We start from the raw sequence: 12,893 nt of genomic DNA, 5'->3' as shown, positions 1-12,893 counted from the left end.
TGACTTAATATTGCTTATCACCTGGAATTATGCGACAAGAGAAGGCCAAACTATGCGGCCGGTTTGAATAAATTATGTGGTTACAAAAAGACCAATTATGCGGCATAATGCGGCACATTTTTTAAAACAATCACTTCATTATTTAAGCATGTTTGGGAATTGGCTGCACCTCATTAGTACCATTTTAACACCCAAATATGGCAACAAACAATAGAAAGGTGAATAGTCCAGTTTTGTGAAGTGCCTTCCAGCGCGTGGCAGCACTTGTCGCTGCATTGTTAGCAACTTTTGAACCGTTTGAGCTAGAATATAAAAACTGGGGGGAGAGGGGGGGGGGGTAAAATGTTCAGATTATGCATAAATCGCCGCAGTCTCATAATCCCACAATTCCAGTGGCCCTGCCTAGATGCTAACCGTTCCTATTCGAGTATGGTGCATGCACTTGCCCTAGCATGCCATGGGGTGAATTAATCCGGATGGCCCGCTGCAGTTTGCAATCTGATGGCAATTTAAAGGTCTCTGACACCGGGAAGGGAGGGGTCTTGCGCATATTCTGCAATAACCGGCAAGAGACCGTGTTGTGTTGTAAACAACTTTGTAATATTTTATGAGGCAAGCATGTCCAGTTCCACAGCTCCGCGTCGGCAGTTACGTAAACGTGGAGAGTGTATATATATGTGCAGGAAGCATTTTTTATCCAGAGTGCACGCGCAGTCACCAGGGACGCCATCTTGTGCACAGCTAGTCATGCTCACCGCCGGTGCCACGCCTCGCCAGCTGGCCCTGCTACTCGCCACCTGCGCCTTTGCCATCCAAGGTAAGAGGTTTACTTCTATCGGTGAAATAAGGGCGTTGACCAGTGCCCAGGAAAGCAGATATGCCCTCCAGTGGCTACGTTCAGATCCAGCTAAAGGAACGCCTGGCTAGGCTGGGCGTTCAGTGGACCTGGGCATCCAGTGCACGGATCTGTATTTGACATTATTTTTACAGTTTAGTTGCCGTTTCGGACCCCTCAGCCTTTCATCCTTCTGAGGATGGTAAAATGAGTAGTGCAGTGCAAGTGTGCATGTAAGGTTGAAATGCGCTCCAGTAGTTAATTTGAGATGCGGTGCGTTGCAGGGATGATGCCCAGGGTCTAGGTTGAGATGTGTGTCAGTGTTAGGTGAAATGCGCTCCAGTAGTTAATTTGAGATGCGGTGCGTTGCAGGGATGATGCCCAGGGTCCAGGTTGAGATATGTGCCAGTGTTAGGTTGAAATGCGCTCCAGTAGTTAATTTGAGATGCGGTGCGTTGCAGGGATGATGCCCAGGGTCCAGGTTGAGATGTGTGCCAGTGTTAGGTTGAAATGCGCTCCAGTAGTTAATTTGAGATGCGGTGCGTTGCAGGGATGATGCCCAGGGTCCAGGTTGAGATGTGTGCCAGTGTTAGGTTGAAATGCGCTCCAGTAGTTAATTTGAGATGCGGTGCGTTGCAGGGATGATGCCCAGGGTCTAGGTTGAGATGTGTGCCAGTGTAAGGTTGAAATGCGCTCCAGTAGTTAATTTGAGATGTGGTGCGTTGCAGGGATGATGCCCAGGGTCCAGGTTGAGATGTGTGTCAGTGTTAGGTTGAAATGCGCTCCAGTAGTTAATTTGAGATGCGGTGCGTTGCAGGGATGATGCCCAGGGCCTAGGATGAGATGTGTGTCCGTGTTAGGTTGAAATGCGCTCCAGTAGTTAATTTGAGATGTGGTGCGTTGCAGGGATGATGCCCAGGGTCTAGGTTGAGATGTGTGTCAGTGTTAGGTGAAATGCGCTCCAGTAGTTAATTTGAGATGCGGTGCGTTGCAGGGATGATGCCCAGGGTCCAGGTTGAGATGTGTGCCAGTGTTAGGTTGAAATGCGCTCCAGTAGTTAATTTGAGATGCGGTGCGTTGCAGGGATGATGCCCAGGGTCCAGGTTGAGATGTGTGCCAGTGTTAGCTTGAAATGCGCTCCAGTAGTTAATTTGAGATGCGGTGCGTTGCAGGGATGATGCCCAGGGACCAGGTTGAGATGTGTGCCAGTGTTAGGTTGAAATGCGCTCCAGTAGTTAATTTGAGATGTGTGCGTTGCAGGGATGATGCCCAGGGTCCAGGTTGAGATGTGTGTCAGTGTTAGGTTGAAATGCGCTCCAGTAGTTAATTTGAGATGCGGTGCGTTGCAGGGATGATGCCCAGGGTCCAGGTTTAGATGTGTGCCAGTGTTAGCTTGAAATGCGCTCCAGTAGTTAATTTGAGATGCGGTGCGTTGCAGGGATGATGCCCAGGGTCTAGGTTTAGATGTGTGCCAGTGTAAGGTTGAAATGCGCTCCAGTAGTTAATTTGAGATGTGTGTGTTGCAGGGATGATGCCCAGGGTCTAGGTTGAGATGTGTGCCAGTGTAAGGTTGAAATGCGCTCCAGTAGTTCATTTGAGATGCGGTGCGTTGCAGGGATGATGCCCAGGGTCTAGGTTGAGATGTGTGCCAGTGTTAGGTTGAAATGCGCTCCAGTGGTTAATTTGAGATGTGTGCGTTGCAGGGATGATGCCCAGGGTCTAGGTTGAGATGTGTGCCAGTGATGATGCCCAGGGTCTAGGTTGAGATGTGTGCCAGTGATGATGCCCATTGTCTAGGATGAGATGTGTGCCAGTGTTAGGTTGAAATGCGCTCCAGTGGTTAAAGTGTGATGTGGCCCGGTGCCCAGGATAACGTGTGGTCTGACCGGGAGGTGCTGCAGTGGTTATGTTGAGGTGTACAGATGTTCTTTAGTGGCCCAGATGAGAGATGTTCAGTGGCTGAGTGGCAGCGTGGACTAGTGGCAGCATTGGGGGGGTGGGGGGGGTTGCCAAGGTGTGTACCTGTGCTCCAGTGGTTGCCTCCGGGTGAACGACAGTGGTTTTATTGAAATTAAGTCCTGTGGGAACCGTTCTTCGCGCTACAAGGAGCATAGCGCCACGCAGCAGCCCTTACCTGGTTCCGGGGCTTGGGAGCAGAGACACCGGCAGTTTCCCTCCCTCGCCGCCTCCCGCAGTTCCAAGGCTGTCGCGGTGGAGGACTACAGCCCCCAGCAGCCACTCTGAGACCCGCCCACATCCGGCGGAAAGCACGCCCGGAGGCGCTACTTCAGCCGAGGCTCCCCCCGCGTCGCGGGACGCGCGCGGGCGTCGCCGGGCTGAGCCCGGGCAGAGGGCGGGCCGTCTGTGGCCGTCAGGGGCAGACAGAGGCTGGGCTGGGCCACCCCCCTTAAGTGCTGCGACACGGACACCGTTTGAAGGTATTGTGACTATTGCAAGCGGTGGGACTTTGGTATTTTGTTGCAAGCTGTGCACAGACTTACCGTGGCACTAACTGGGATCTGGATATCGTGGTCTGAGGATAACACGAGAGGATTGTAAGGGTAGATAACTGTTTTTCATTTATCTTTGAACTGTAGTAGTGTGGTATTAGAGCGCCCCATGTCTAAAGTTAAACCTTCCTCGGCTAAATCAACCATGGACAATTATCTGGTGAAGATGGTTGATAAAATAAATCAAGAGCGGAGAAAATCATTGGGGCGGATGGAGGTTATCGATCCTATTTCCTTAAACATCAACCCCCCTACCCATTCACCTGCTAAAGATAATGTTGTTGTTAATCATGAGATTAATGATCGGATTCATGATACGGTTGACCTTATTGTGGTTGCCCCCGTAGATGATAATAACTTAGATGTCCCCCCTTCTGAGGATTTAATATGTACTACAGACCCTCCGACTGCTGTTCCAGCGGCTACCACATCGCAAAGAATATTACGCTCCAGCTGGACATATAATAAGACACATAATAAGATTGTGCATTCTAAAAGGGGGGGGGGGGCGAGCATTACCTAAAAGAACTGATCCTTTAATCTTGAGTTCTGCCCAAACCCCTACAGCAGCACAGGATAGTAACCCGGTCACTATCGAAAGTGGTCAGTTGGATTTCCTAATTAGTATAATTGATGCCAAGTTTGATTTATTAATCAAACCTTTAATGAATAAATTAGATATGGCAATTTCCGAGGTGGCCAGATTAGGAGGTCTGTTAGAATCCCATCTTAATACGAGCACTGGTACCAAAGCGAGTGTTGAAACCACAGCAAATAGCCATGCTCTCCAACAGGCTTCTGAGTTAGTTAAACCAATGGCCATCCCCCTTAAGACAACATATGGCGCACAAGGCAATGAGAGTAGAAATGCTATTGACTCCATGCAGACCTTAGATCAACAAAGATTGCCATATACCCCTACTGTCGAGAATCAATCTGGCCCAGGTGTAATAAATACTGGTACCCCTAGACCCGACCTGCCCCCTGCTTGTGCTCCGTTTGTGGCGGTTCTTACCAATGTTTCACAAGTTAAAGAAACTGGCCGTAACCATAGCGAAACCCATGTTTCTTTGAAAAATAAAACCGTGGATTGGTTGCACCGGGAATGCGGCTTTCCAGTAGTTTTGGCAAAGGATATCATAAGTACTAGAAGAGTCAATTGGATCGGGAGCTCGCGTAAGACTTGTGGGGGTGACTGTATTATAGTTAATTTTCGTAACCCCCACCTCGCTTCCACAGCTTTGTTAAGAGCACAATCCTCCTCCTCATTGGACCAAGGGATATCCCTCCGACCTCTAGGGTATTTCTATAGGCATCATAATACCCGCCCAAACATTGTATATACTGGGGCAAGAGAAAGAGTTAAGCATGTTTCCCCTGGTCCTATCTTCACTACGGCTAACCGTTTTGAAGCATTGAGCGGACTAGATGGGAATGATTGACTGGGGTCAGATTTGTCAAAGTCAACTACTGTGGTTAATATTGTGGGAAGTAAGGGAGGGATCGTTGCAGCAAGGCTACCTGACACAGTGGATGCCAATGGGATTGTTACTACCAGTGGTAAGAGTGGCTACTGTGTAGGAGAGAATTGTGTCCCCTTGTCTGGTGACCAGCCGCGCAGTCCCATATCTTCTGATTTTACTAGCCCCTTTCCCTGTCCTAGACCCCGGAGGCAAAGGGTTTGTTCAATTGCTAGCTGGAATATTGCTGGACATTCCTCTAAGATCAACTGTCCGGGATGGGTAGAATTTATTTAAACTTTTAACATTTTATGTTTTCAGGAAACCTGGTGTGTTGACCCAATCAATTACAATGGTTTTGTTTCTTATAACCTACCAGCCGTGAGCTCATCATCGGATAGAGCTAAGGGTGGGTTATTGGTTTTGATTGCGGTAGATATACCTATCAAAGTCAAAAAACATGTTCTGGTTGGTACACATTCCCAGATCTTATGGCTTCAACAGGAGCAGGACAGGAATATCCTTTTAATTAATTTTTATAACAATGTCTTTGACAACTTAAGGTACCAGGTCGTACTTGCATTGGAATCCGCTATGGAGGATATTGTAACTAAATTTGATATTGTTTTTGATATCATCTGGGTGGGAGACTTTAATACAGTGGTGTGTCCTCTTGCCACCCAAAGGGTATGTGGCTTTATTGATTGTTGGGGGGATGGTGCCTTTCACTTCCCTCACAACCCTTATGGTAACTCACTGAACAAAGTTTTAACAACATACGACATGGAAATATTGGTTAATCAGACTAATAACTCAGGTGAAGTTGTCCCCACCTACACGGGAAGGAACGCCAATACAGTGATTGATTTTATCTGTATATCATCTAGTATTGGCCCAAGGTGTTCTACCCCCGTGGTTGTGGACAACATAATTAGCGATCATAATTGTATCACTGCTGAGATAACCTTATGGAAGGAACGACCTGTGTTTACTCCATGCATTATTACCAATATCGAGCCCTATCGCCCTAACGGTATTCGTATTAGATGGAAAGGCAACAAAGCGGACATTCAGTCTAATGCCATTGTGTCAAAATGTCTTACAGAAATAGTTGCAATATTAGAAGGTGAGGAGGGAAACGCTGGAATTATGCATACTTTTACTAATCTTAACTTAATTATAGACAGCAACTTCACTATACCTCATAAGGGTAGGAAACACCAGCTTAAGGGATGGTTTGACCATACCTGCACTAATGCACTTAAAAGGCTCAAAATAGCACTGTCAGCTGAGAAGAGAGATATTGGAACCATCAGGCAGTTACGAGGGATTTACCAGGCCGCTATTAAGTCAAGGAAAAATGAATTAAGACAAGAGGCTTGGGATAAATTGGATCAAGCAGCCTCTACAGCGGATTCTTCTTTATTTTGGGCAACAGTCCCTTTTTGAAGGACGATAAGATCCCAGAACTAACAGCAAATGTCAGTTTGGAGAGTTGGGTCACCCATTTCTCCCAGATTTTTGATTCGACCAGAATTGGAGAATTCTATGACGACAGGTGGCCTGTTATACCCTTCGATATTACCACCACCGAAGTGTGGGATAGTATTAAATCCAGCAAGGGTGGGAAAGCCCAGGGACCTGACGGGGTCCCTATCGATGTATACAAAACTGCACCAGAAGTATGGGGCCCACTGCTTACAAAGGTTTTTAATACTGCCGTACGCGCCGGGGTTCCACACTCTTGGGAAGAATCCATCATCGTTCCGATCTACAAGAAAGGAGACAGGGGGATGCAAAGAATTACCGCCCAATTTCCCTCCTGGACTCCTCGGTGAAAGTCATGAGCCGGGTACTTATGGTAAGGTTAGAAGAATGGGCTGAGTCCAATAATATCCTGGCTGACTCCCAATACGGCTTCAGGCGGGGCAGAGGAACATTAGAACAATGCCTCAACCTTGATTTAATCATAGGTAAATATACCAAGGCCAAAAAGGGATCTCTCTATCTCTGCTTTGCAGATTTGAGTAGCGCCTTTGATATGGTGGATCACAGCATTTTATGGACCACGCTGTTGGAAATGGGGGCACCAGAGGCTATTGTTTACTTTTTAGCGAGACTATATGCCAAATTAAACTCTAGTGTTCGCTATGGTCAGGCCGGGGAGTGTACCCCTAAGTTCAGTGTTAGACGGGGAATTAGACAAGGGTGTGTGCTTGCCCCTCTACTTTTTATTCTTTTTATTAACAAAGTGGATACAGTTTTAAAAGAGATTGTGGCTGACGCACCAAAAATTAATGATTTCAGCGTGCCCGTACTTCTCTACGCGGATGACGCTGTAATCTTGTCTAGGACCCCAATTGGCCTACAGCGCCTGATGGATAGGTTCCTGCTGTTTATTAATGACAGAAAGCTGTTAATTAACAAGACTAAAACCTTTATCATGGAATGCGGTGTGGTATGTAAAAAACCTCATGCCTACTTTTTAGAAGGCCACAAGGTATCAACAGTGGAATCTTTTAATTACCTTGGCATTACCTTCTCTAAATCAGGCAGCTGGACTAGCGAGATTAATAATGTCCAGGCACGGATGGCAAAAAGCTCGCATGGGGTGTTTAAATTCGCTACAAACATTGGTGATAAACGGATTAAAGATATGCTGACGATCTTTCAAATGAGATGTTTATCTGTGGCCCTTTATGGAGCCGGAGTGTGGGGGCATACCAAGACAGGGAACCTGCAAGTTGAGGAAAATCTCTTCCTAAAAAGGTTGCCGAGTTTGCCTAAATCTGCTACCAATGATTTGGCCCACAGAGAACTAGGTATCTCCCACCTCTCCGATCTATTGGCACTAAGGCCTCTAATGTTGTGGCGTTCTGTATGGTTAAAAGAAGAGACCTCCCTAAGCAGAGCAATTATTGGAGATTGTCTCTCCATTGACGGCCACCTAAAAATTCCTTGGATTAAATATGTTATAAACTGTTACTTCGAGATTTATGGTATTAGCCTTAAAAATGATTGTAACGCCTCCTCCAGTCTGTCTAAAGAAGTGATGAAATCGGCCTTTATGAATTTTAAGTTAGAGCAAAGGGATAGGACTAGTAGTAATTTAAGTACATGTATGTTTTACAGCAGATTTTGTGAAAACGAGGGTTTTCAGCCATATTTGAGTTTAGTTACTCGACCCTCCCATAGGTATGTTATTACTAGATTAAGGTTTGGGATAGTTCATCATTTGGTGGCCTACCCGTGTATTAAAAAACACCCGGTAGGCCCTTGCCCATGTGATAATGTATCAGCTCAAAGCACCATGCACTTTCTTTTGTCATGTAACCTTTACGATAATTACCGTCAAGCCTATCTTAAACCTATCCTCTTAAAATATGGAGTTAGGAATAGACAAGATGCCATGAAGCTGCTTTTTAAACCTTACCCGGATGTGTGCTTTTTTACTGCAACCTTCCTCCTATCAGCTATCAAAGTAAGGCCTGGTATGCTTTTTTAATTATTTAAATATCTTAAATCATGTAACCTGTCTACATTTTTATTATGAAATGTTTATTGTACTTGTTGTGTATTTGTTTTTGCTTTTATGGACTTGGGTTTTAAGCTCCGAATAAAGCCTTATGAAATGAATGAAGTCCTGTGGCTAAACTGGGAAGCTGTGCAGTTGTTAAATGTAGGTGTGGTCGAATAGATATAGTGAGAAGTGATGTAGTGGTTACGATTATATGAGGTGTAGAGGCCAATATTGTGTGTGGTGTAGTGGCTGGTATTAGATGCGGTGTAGTGGCTGGTATTAGATGCGGTGTAGTGGCTGGGATTAGATGCAGTGTAGTGGCTGGTATTAGATGCGGTGTAGTGGCTGGGATTAGATGCAGTGTAGTGGCTGGTATTAGATGCGGTGTAGTGGCTGGGATTAGATGCAGTGTAGTGGCTGGGATTAGATGCAGTGTAGTGGCTGGTATTAGATGCGGTGTAATGGCTGGGATTAGATGCGGTGTAGTGGTTGACATTAGATGTTGTATGGTGGATACAATCCAATGCAGTGGAGTAGCTAAGGTCTGTTGCGTTGTAGCAGGTCAGATCAGATGTGGCGTAGTAGCTATGAAGATCCTATGCGGTGTAGTGGCTAAGATCCGATGCGGTGTAGTAGCTAAGATCCGATGCGGTGTAATGGCTAAAATCCGATGCGGTGAAGTAGCTAAGATCCGATGCGGTGTAGTAGCTAAGATCCGATGCGGTGTAGTAGCTAAAATCCGATGCGGTGTAGTAGCTAAGATCCGATGCGGTGTAGTGGCTAAAATCCGATGCGGTGAAGTGTGCCTACGATCCGATGCGGTGTAGTAGCTAAGGTCCGATGCGGTGTAGTGCTAAGATCCGATGCGGTGTAGTAGCTAAAATCCGATGCGGTGTAGTAGCTAAGATCCGATGCGGTGTAGTGGCTAAAATCCGATGCGGTGAAGTGTGCCTACGATCCGATGCGGTGTAGTAGCTAAGGTCCGATGCGGTGTAGTGCTAAGATCCGATGCGGTGTAGTGCCTTCCATTAGACGCAGTACCGTGGCTAGGCTGAACTTTGGTCTAGAGTTTAAGTTTACATCTGGTTAGTGGTAAAGTTCAGATGACGTCTTCTGGCCACGGTGGTCTGTGGTGAAAGATGGGCGGATATGTGCTCCTGGTATCAATGGGGTCTGTGGAGAGCGGTCCGAGAGCAGAAGTGGTAGAAACAGCTCCCTCCGGACAGTGAGTCACTTAGGGACAGTGTGTGCGCAGACTGCCCCGTGAGGTGAAGTGGTAAAGAAACAGCTCCCTCCGGGCAGTGAGTCACTTAGGGACAGTGTGTGCGCAGACTGCCCCGTGAGGTGAAGTGGTAAAGAAACAGCTCCCTCCGGGCAGTGAGTCACTTAGGGACAGTGTGTGCGCAGACTGCCCCGTGAGGTGAAGTGGTAAAGAAACAGCTCCCTCCGGGCAGTGAGTCACTTAGGGACAGTGTGTGCGGAGACTGCCCCGTGAGGTGAAGTGGTAAAGAAACAGCTCCCTCCGGACAGTGAGTCACTTAGGGACAGTGTGTGCGGAGACTGCCCGGTGAGGTGTTGATGTGGTAAAGAAGCAGCTCCCTCCGGGCAGAGTCACCTGAGGACTGTGTTTGCGGAGACTGCCCCGTGGGGTGAAGTGGAAAATGAACAGCGCGCCCTCCTCACCCAGCCACCCCGAGAAGGGTGCTACATAGGGACCTGCCTGCCTGCGCAGACTGCCCCGTGAGGTGAAGTGGTAAAGAAACAGCTCCCTCCGGGCAGTGAGTCACTTAGGGACAGTGTGTGCGCAGACTGCCCCGTGAGGTGAAGTGGTAAAGAAACAGCTCCCTCCGGGCAGTGAGTCACTTAGGGACAGTGTGTGCGGAGACTGCCCGGTGAGGTGTTGATGCGGTAAAGAAGCAGCTCCCTCCGGGTAGTGAGTCACTTAGGGACAGTGTGTGCGCAGACTGCCCCGTGAGGTGAAGTGGTAAAGAAACAGCTCCCTCCGGGCAGTGAGTCACTTGAGGACTGTGTTTGCGGAGACTGGCCCGTGGGGTGAAGTGGAAAATGAACAGCGCGCCCTCCTCACCCAGCCACCCCGAGAAGGGTGCTACATAGGGACCTGCCTGCCTGCGCAGACTGCCCGGTGAGGTAGACTGATAGATGAACAGCCCCCCACACCCCAGTGCGTAAGGGGTGTCACATAGGGGACAGTGTGTGCAGACGGTTCAGTGAGGTAAAGGTATGAATGAAAAGCCTTCTCTCCCCAACCCCCCCTCCCCCCGGTGGGGTGTCACTGGGGGACCTGTGGGTGCAGACTTCCCAATGACTCCCTATCTCGGAGCTGTCCTTTCGCATTGTCCACATGTCCAGCGCTGCACAGTCTGCCAGAGGTTTTAAGCGCTATATAAATGCAGTTTTTACCCACGATTCGCTTTTCTCTCTGCAGGTTCATGCATACCACTCGTATGATCTTGTTTCTATGCACCCAGCCCTCACACCTGCCCCAGTTCCGCAAATAATAATCCACATTTGTAAAGCGCCGTAAGGGTCTCTAGGCGCTGGGGGCCGTCGGGAAGATTAAGCAAGCTATTGCAACATTAGGATAATCAAAGGCTTAGGGGGAAAACACATAAAGCTCTAGTTTATACCTTGCAGTTTGTATGCAGCTATTAGATGAAAGATAATATCTTACTGTTCTTTGTTAGGATTTTAACTTATTAACGGCAAGTAACAAAAGGATCTTACTGACAAAAGCAGTTGTTAAATGGTAGGGGCAGTTTCAATCGATAACCTTTCAAGTATTTGCCCGGCGGTAATCGCCTCTCATACCACTCGATAATTTACCAATGAAAGAGGCAGGCGCCGGAGACTGGAAGGCAGGAAACAAAGTTTTATTCCGTCGGAGCAGAACACATCAGATCAGACAGCAAGGTATCGTCACGAGGTGCTCTAACTGCATCTCTGAGACCTGGTCTCTTATACACAGGTTTATTGCTTTATTACATATGGTACATTCTTGTTGAGGCTTTGATGTACGGGAAGACATTTCTTGGAACCCCCACTTCAAGCTCGTTCCCACACATATCTACAGTAGAAGTCCCCACCCCACCCACAGTAGGAGATGGCTATCACGCAGCTGGATATTCCGCCAATTCCCGGGGGTGTGTGCAACCGGCCGGGTCTCAGGGGGTAGGGGCTTTTGATCCACCGTAATCCCTTTGATGTGGGGTGTTTCCCTAACAGTAGGAGCAATAAACTGCATCCGCAGGGCTAGGTGATGGCCTGGGATCGGTTCGGACAATGGGGCGCAGAGGAAGGGGGGGTTTATCAAAGAGAGGCATGACCATGTATGGGATGTCGGTCAGGTGTGGGATGTGGTTCCATGGCAGGGTCGTGCTGAATGAGAGGGTTTATGGCCCGTGTATGAGAGAGCGGGGGCGGCCGGCGCGCGGGGGATGCTCGCAGCGCCAGGGGAAAGCGCTGGCGATCGAGAATGAGCGGGGAGAGAGTGGGGTGCTTAAAATGGCGGCAGTGCATTCGCTGTGCGTGGCGCTGGGGAGTGGCAAGATGGCGCAGAAAATGTTCAGTTTGCAAGCTAAATTTCCACAGTCCTCCCTTTTAACATATCTCGCCAGCTTGCCTGGCCGTCATTTATCTTCGTTAACCTTCAGCTATAATATCGTTAATGTCTTTCGTACATTCCTTAAAGATACAGAGTTTTTAGGGCAGGCAGGAGTAATCTGACACATTTGCTTATAGTTACATACAGGTGATAAAGTAGGCGAGGAGGTAGTACATACAGAGTTACATCAGCTGTGCCGCATGTCAGGCCCAGGGACAGGAGGAGGGGAGTTTGTTTGAGCACAAATAGGATACTGTAAAGCAAACAGGATGTTTCTGGCAAAACAAGGGATATTTCATACATTACTTAAGGCCTAGACTTTGTGTGGATCGAAAATAGTCAGTATAGTCGTGTACATGGCTGGTGTTGTATGAATGTCACTATACAAAGTTACATTTTCTTAACTTCTCAGTGTACAGTCGGAAGTGATTGATGCAACATCATGAAAACTTGATAGGAAGATAGTTAATATAAAAAGGTGGTTGGGAGAGGATTTTCAACTTTGACATGGGTTCTTCTTTCCAGTGTCCTTTTTTTTTTTATAAAGAGCCATCACTGGTATGCTCTTATTGTTGTTCTTCTTTCGTTGGCACTGTTGAGCACCGGCGTTGGAGCTAAGGTCCAGCTCAAATCCAATTTCTCACGTTGCAGGGTGTGACCATTCACTGTTCTCCGATCACAGCCCCGTTCCTTAACACAGTTCACCATAGGTACTTTGAGACAGGGTACCTGCTTTTTGTTCTTCTATAGGTAAGTCAGATTCATAATCCATATAAAAGAGGGTGAGAGAGAGAAGGGTGTGACGTGCTTCGGGATGCCGAGGGAAGAGGGGGTGGAGTGGGATCGGATCAAAAAAACGTGGACCAAGGGGAGCAGAATCTTCCAGCACTGGGCCCATCAATCGGGCCCGACGGGTTGAGACTTCAGGCACGCTGGTCAGTGAGCA

At 47.7% G+C, this 12,893-nt stretch overlaps 1 protein-coding gene across 1 annotated transcript in view; it reads left to right on the top strand.

Annotated features, from left to right (window-relative positions):
- Positions 1 to 591: 591 nt before the first annotated feature.
- LOC146808848 (ly6/PLAUR domain-containing protein 5-like) overlaps positions 592 to 12,893 on the top strand; it is a 141,163-nt gene continuing 128,861 nt past the window's right edge. The window contains exon 1 of the mRNA XM_085615673.1: positions 592 to 817. Within this exon, the coding sequence (XP_085471799.1) occupies positions 619 to 817 (199 nt within the window). The 5' untranslated portion in view covers positions 592 to 618. The remainder of the gene's footprint in view (positions 818 to 12,893) is intronic.

The sequence above is a fragment of the Triturus cristatus genome, chromosome 7 (genome assembly GCF_964204655.1).
Source record: "Triturus cristatus chromosome 7, aTriCri1.1, whole genome shotgun sequence".
In the NCBI taxonomy this organism is placed as follows: Eukaryota; Metazoa; Chordata; class Amphibia; order Caudata; family Salamandridae; genus Triturus; species Triturus cristatus.
This window is presented reverse-complemented; position numbering and strand designations above follow the sequence as displayed.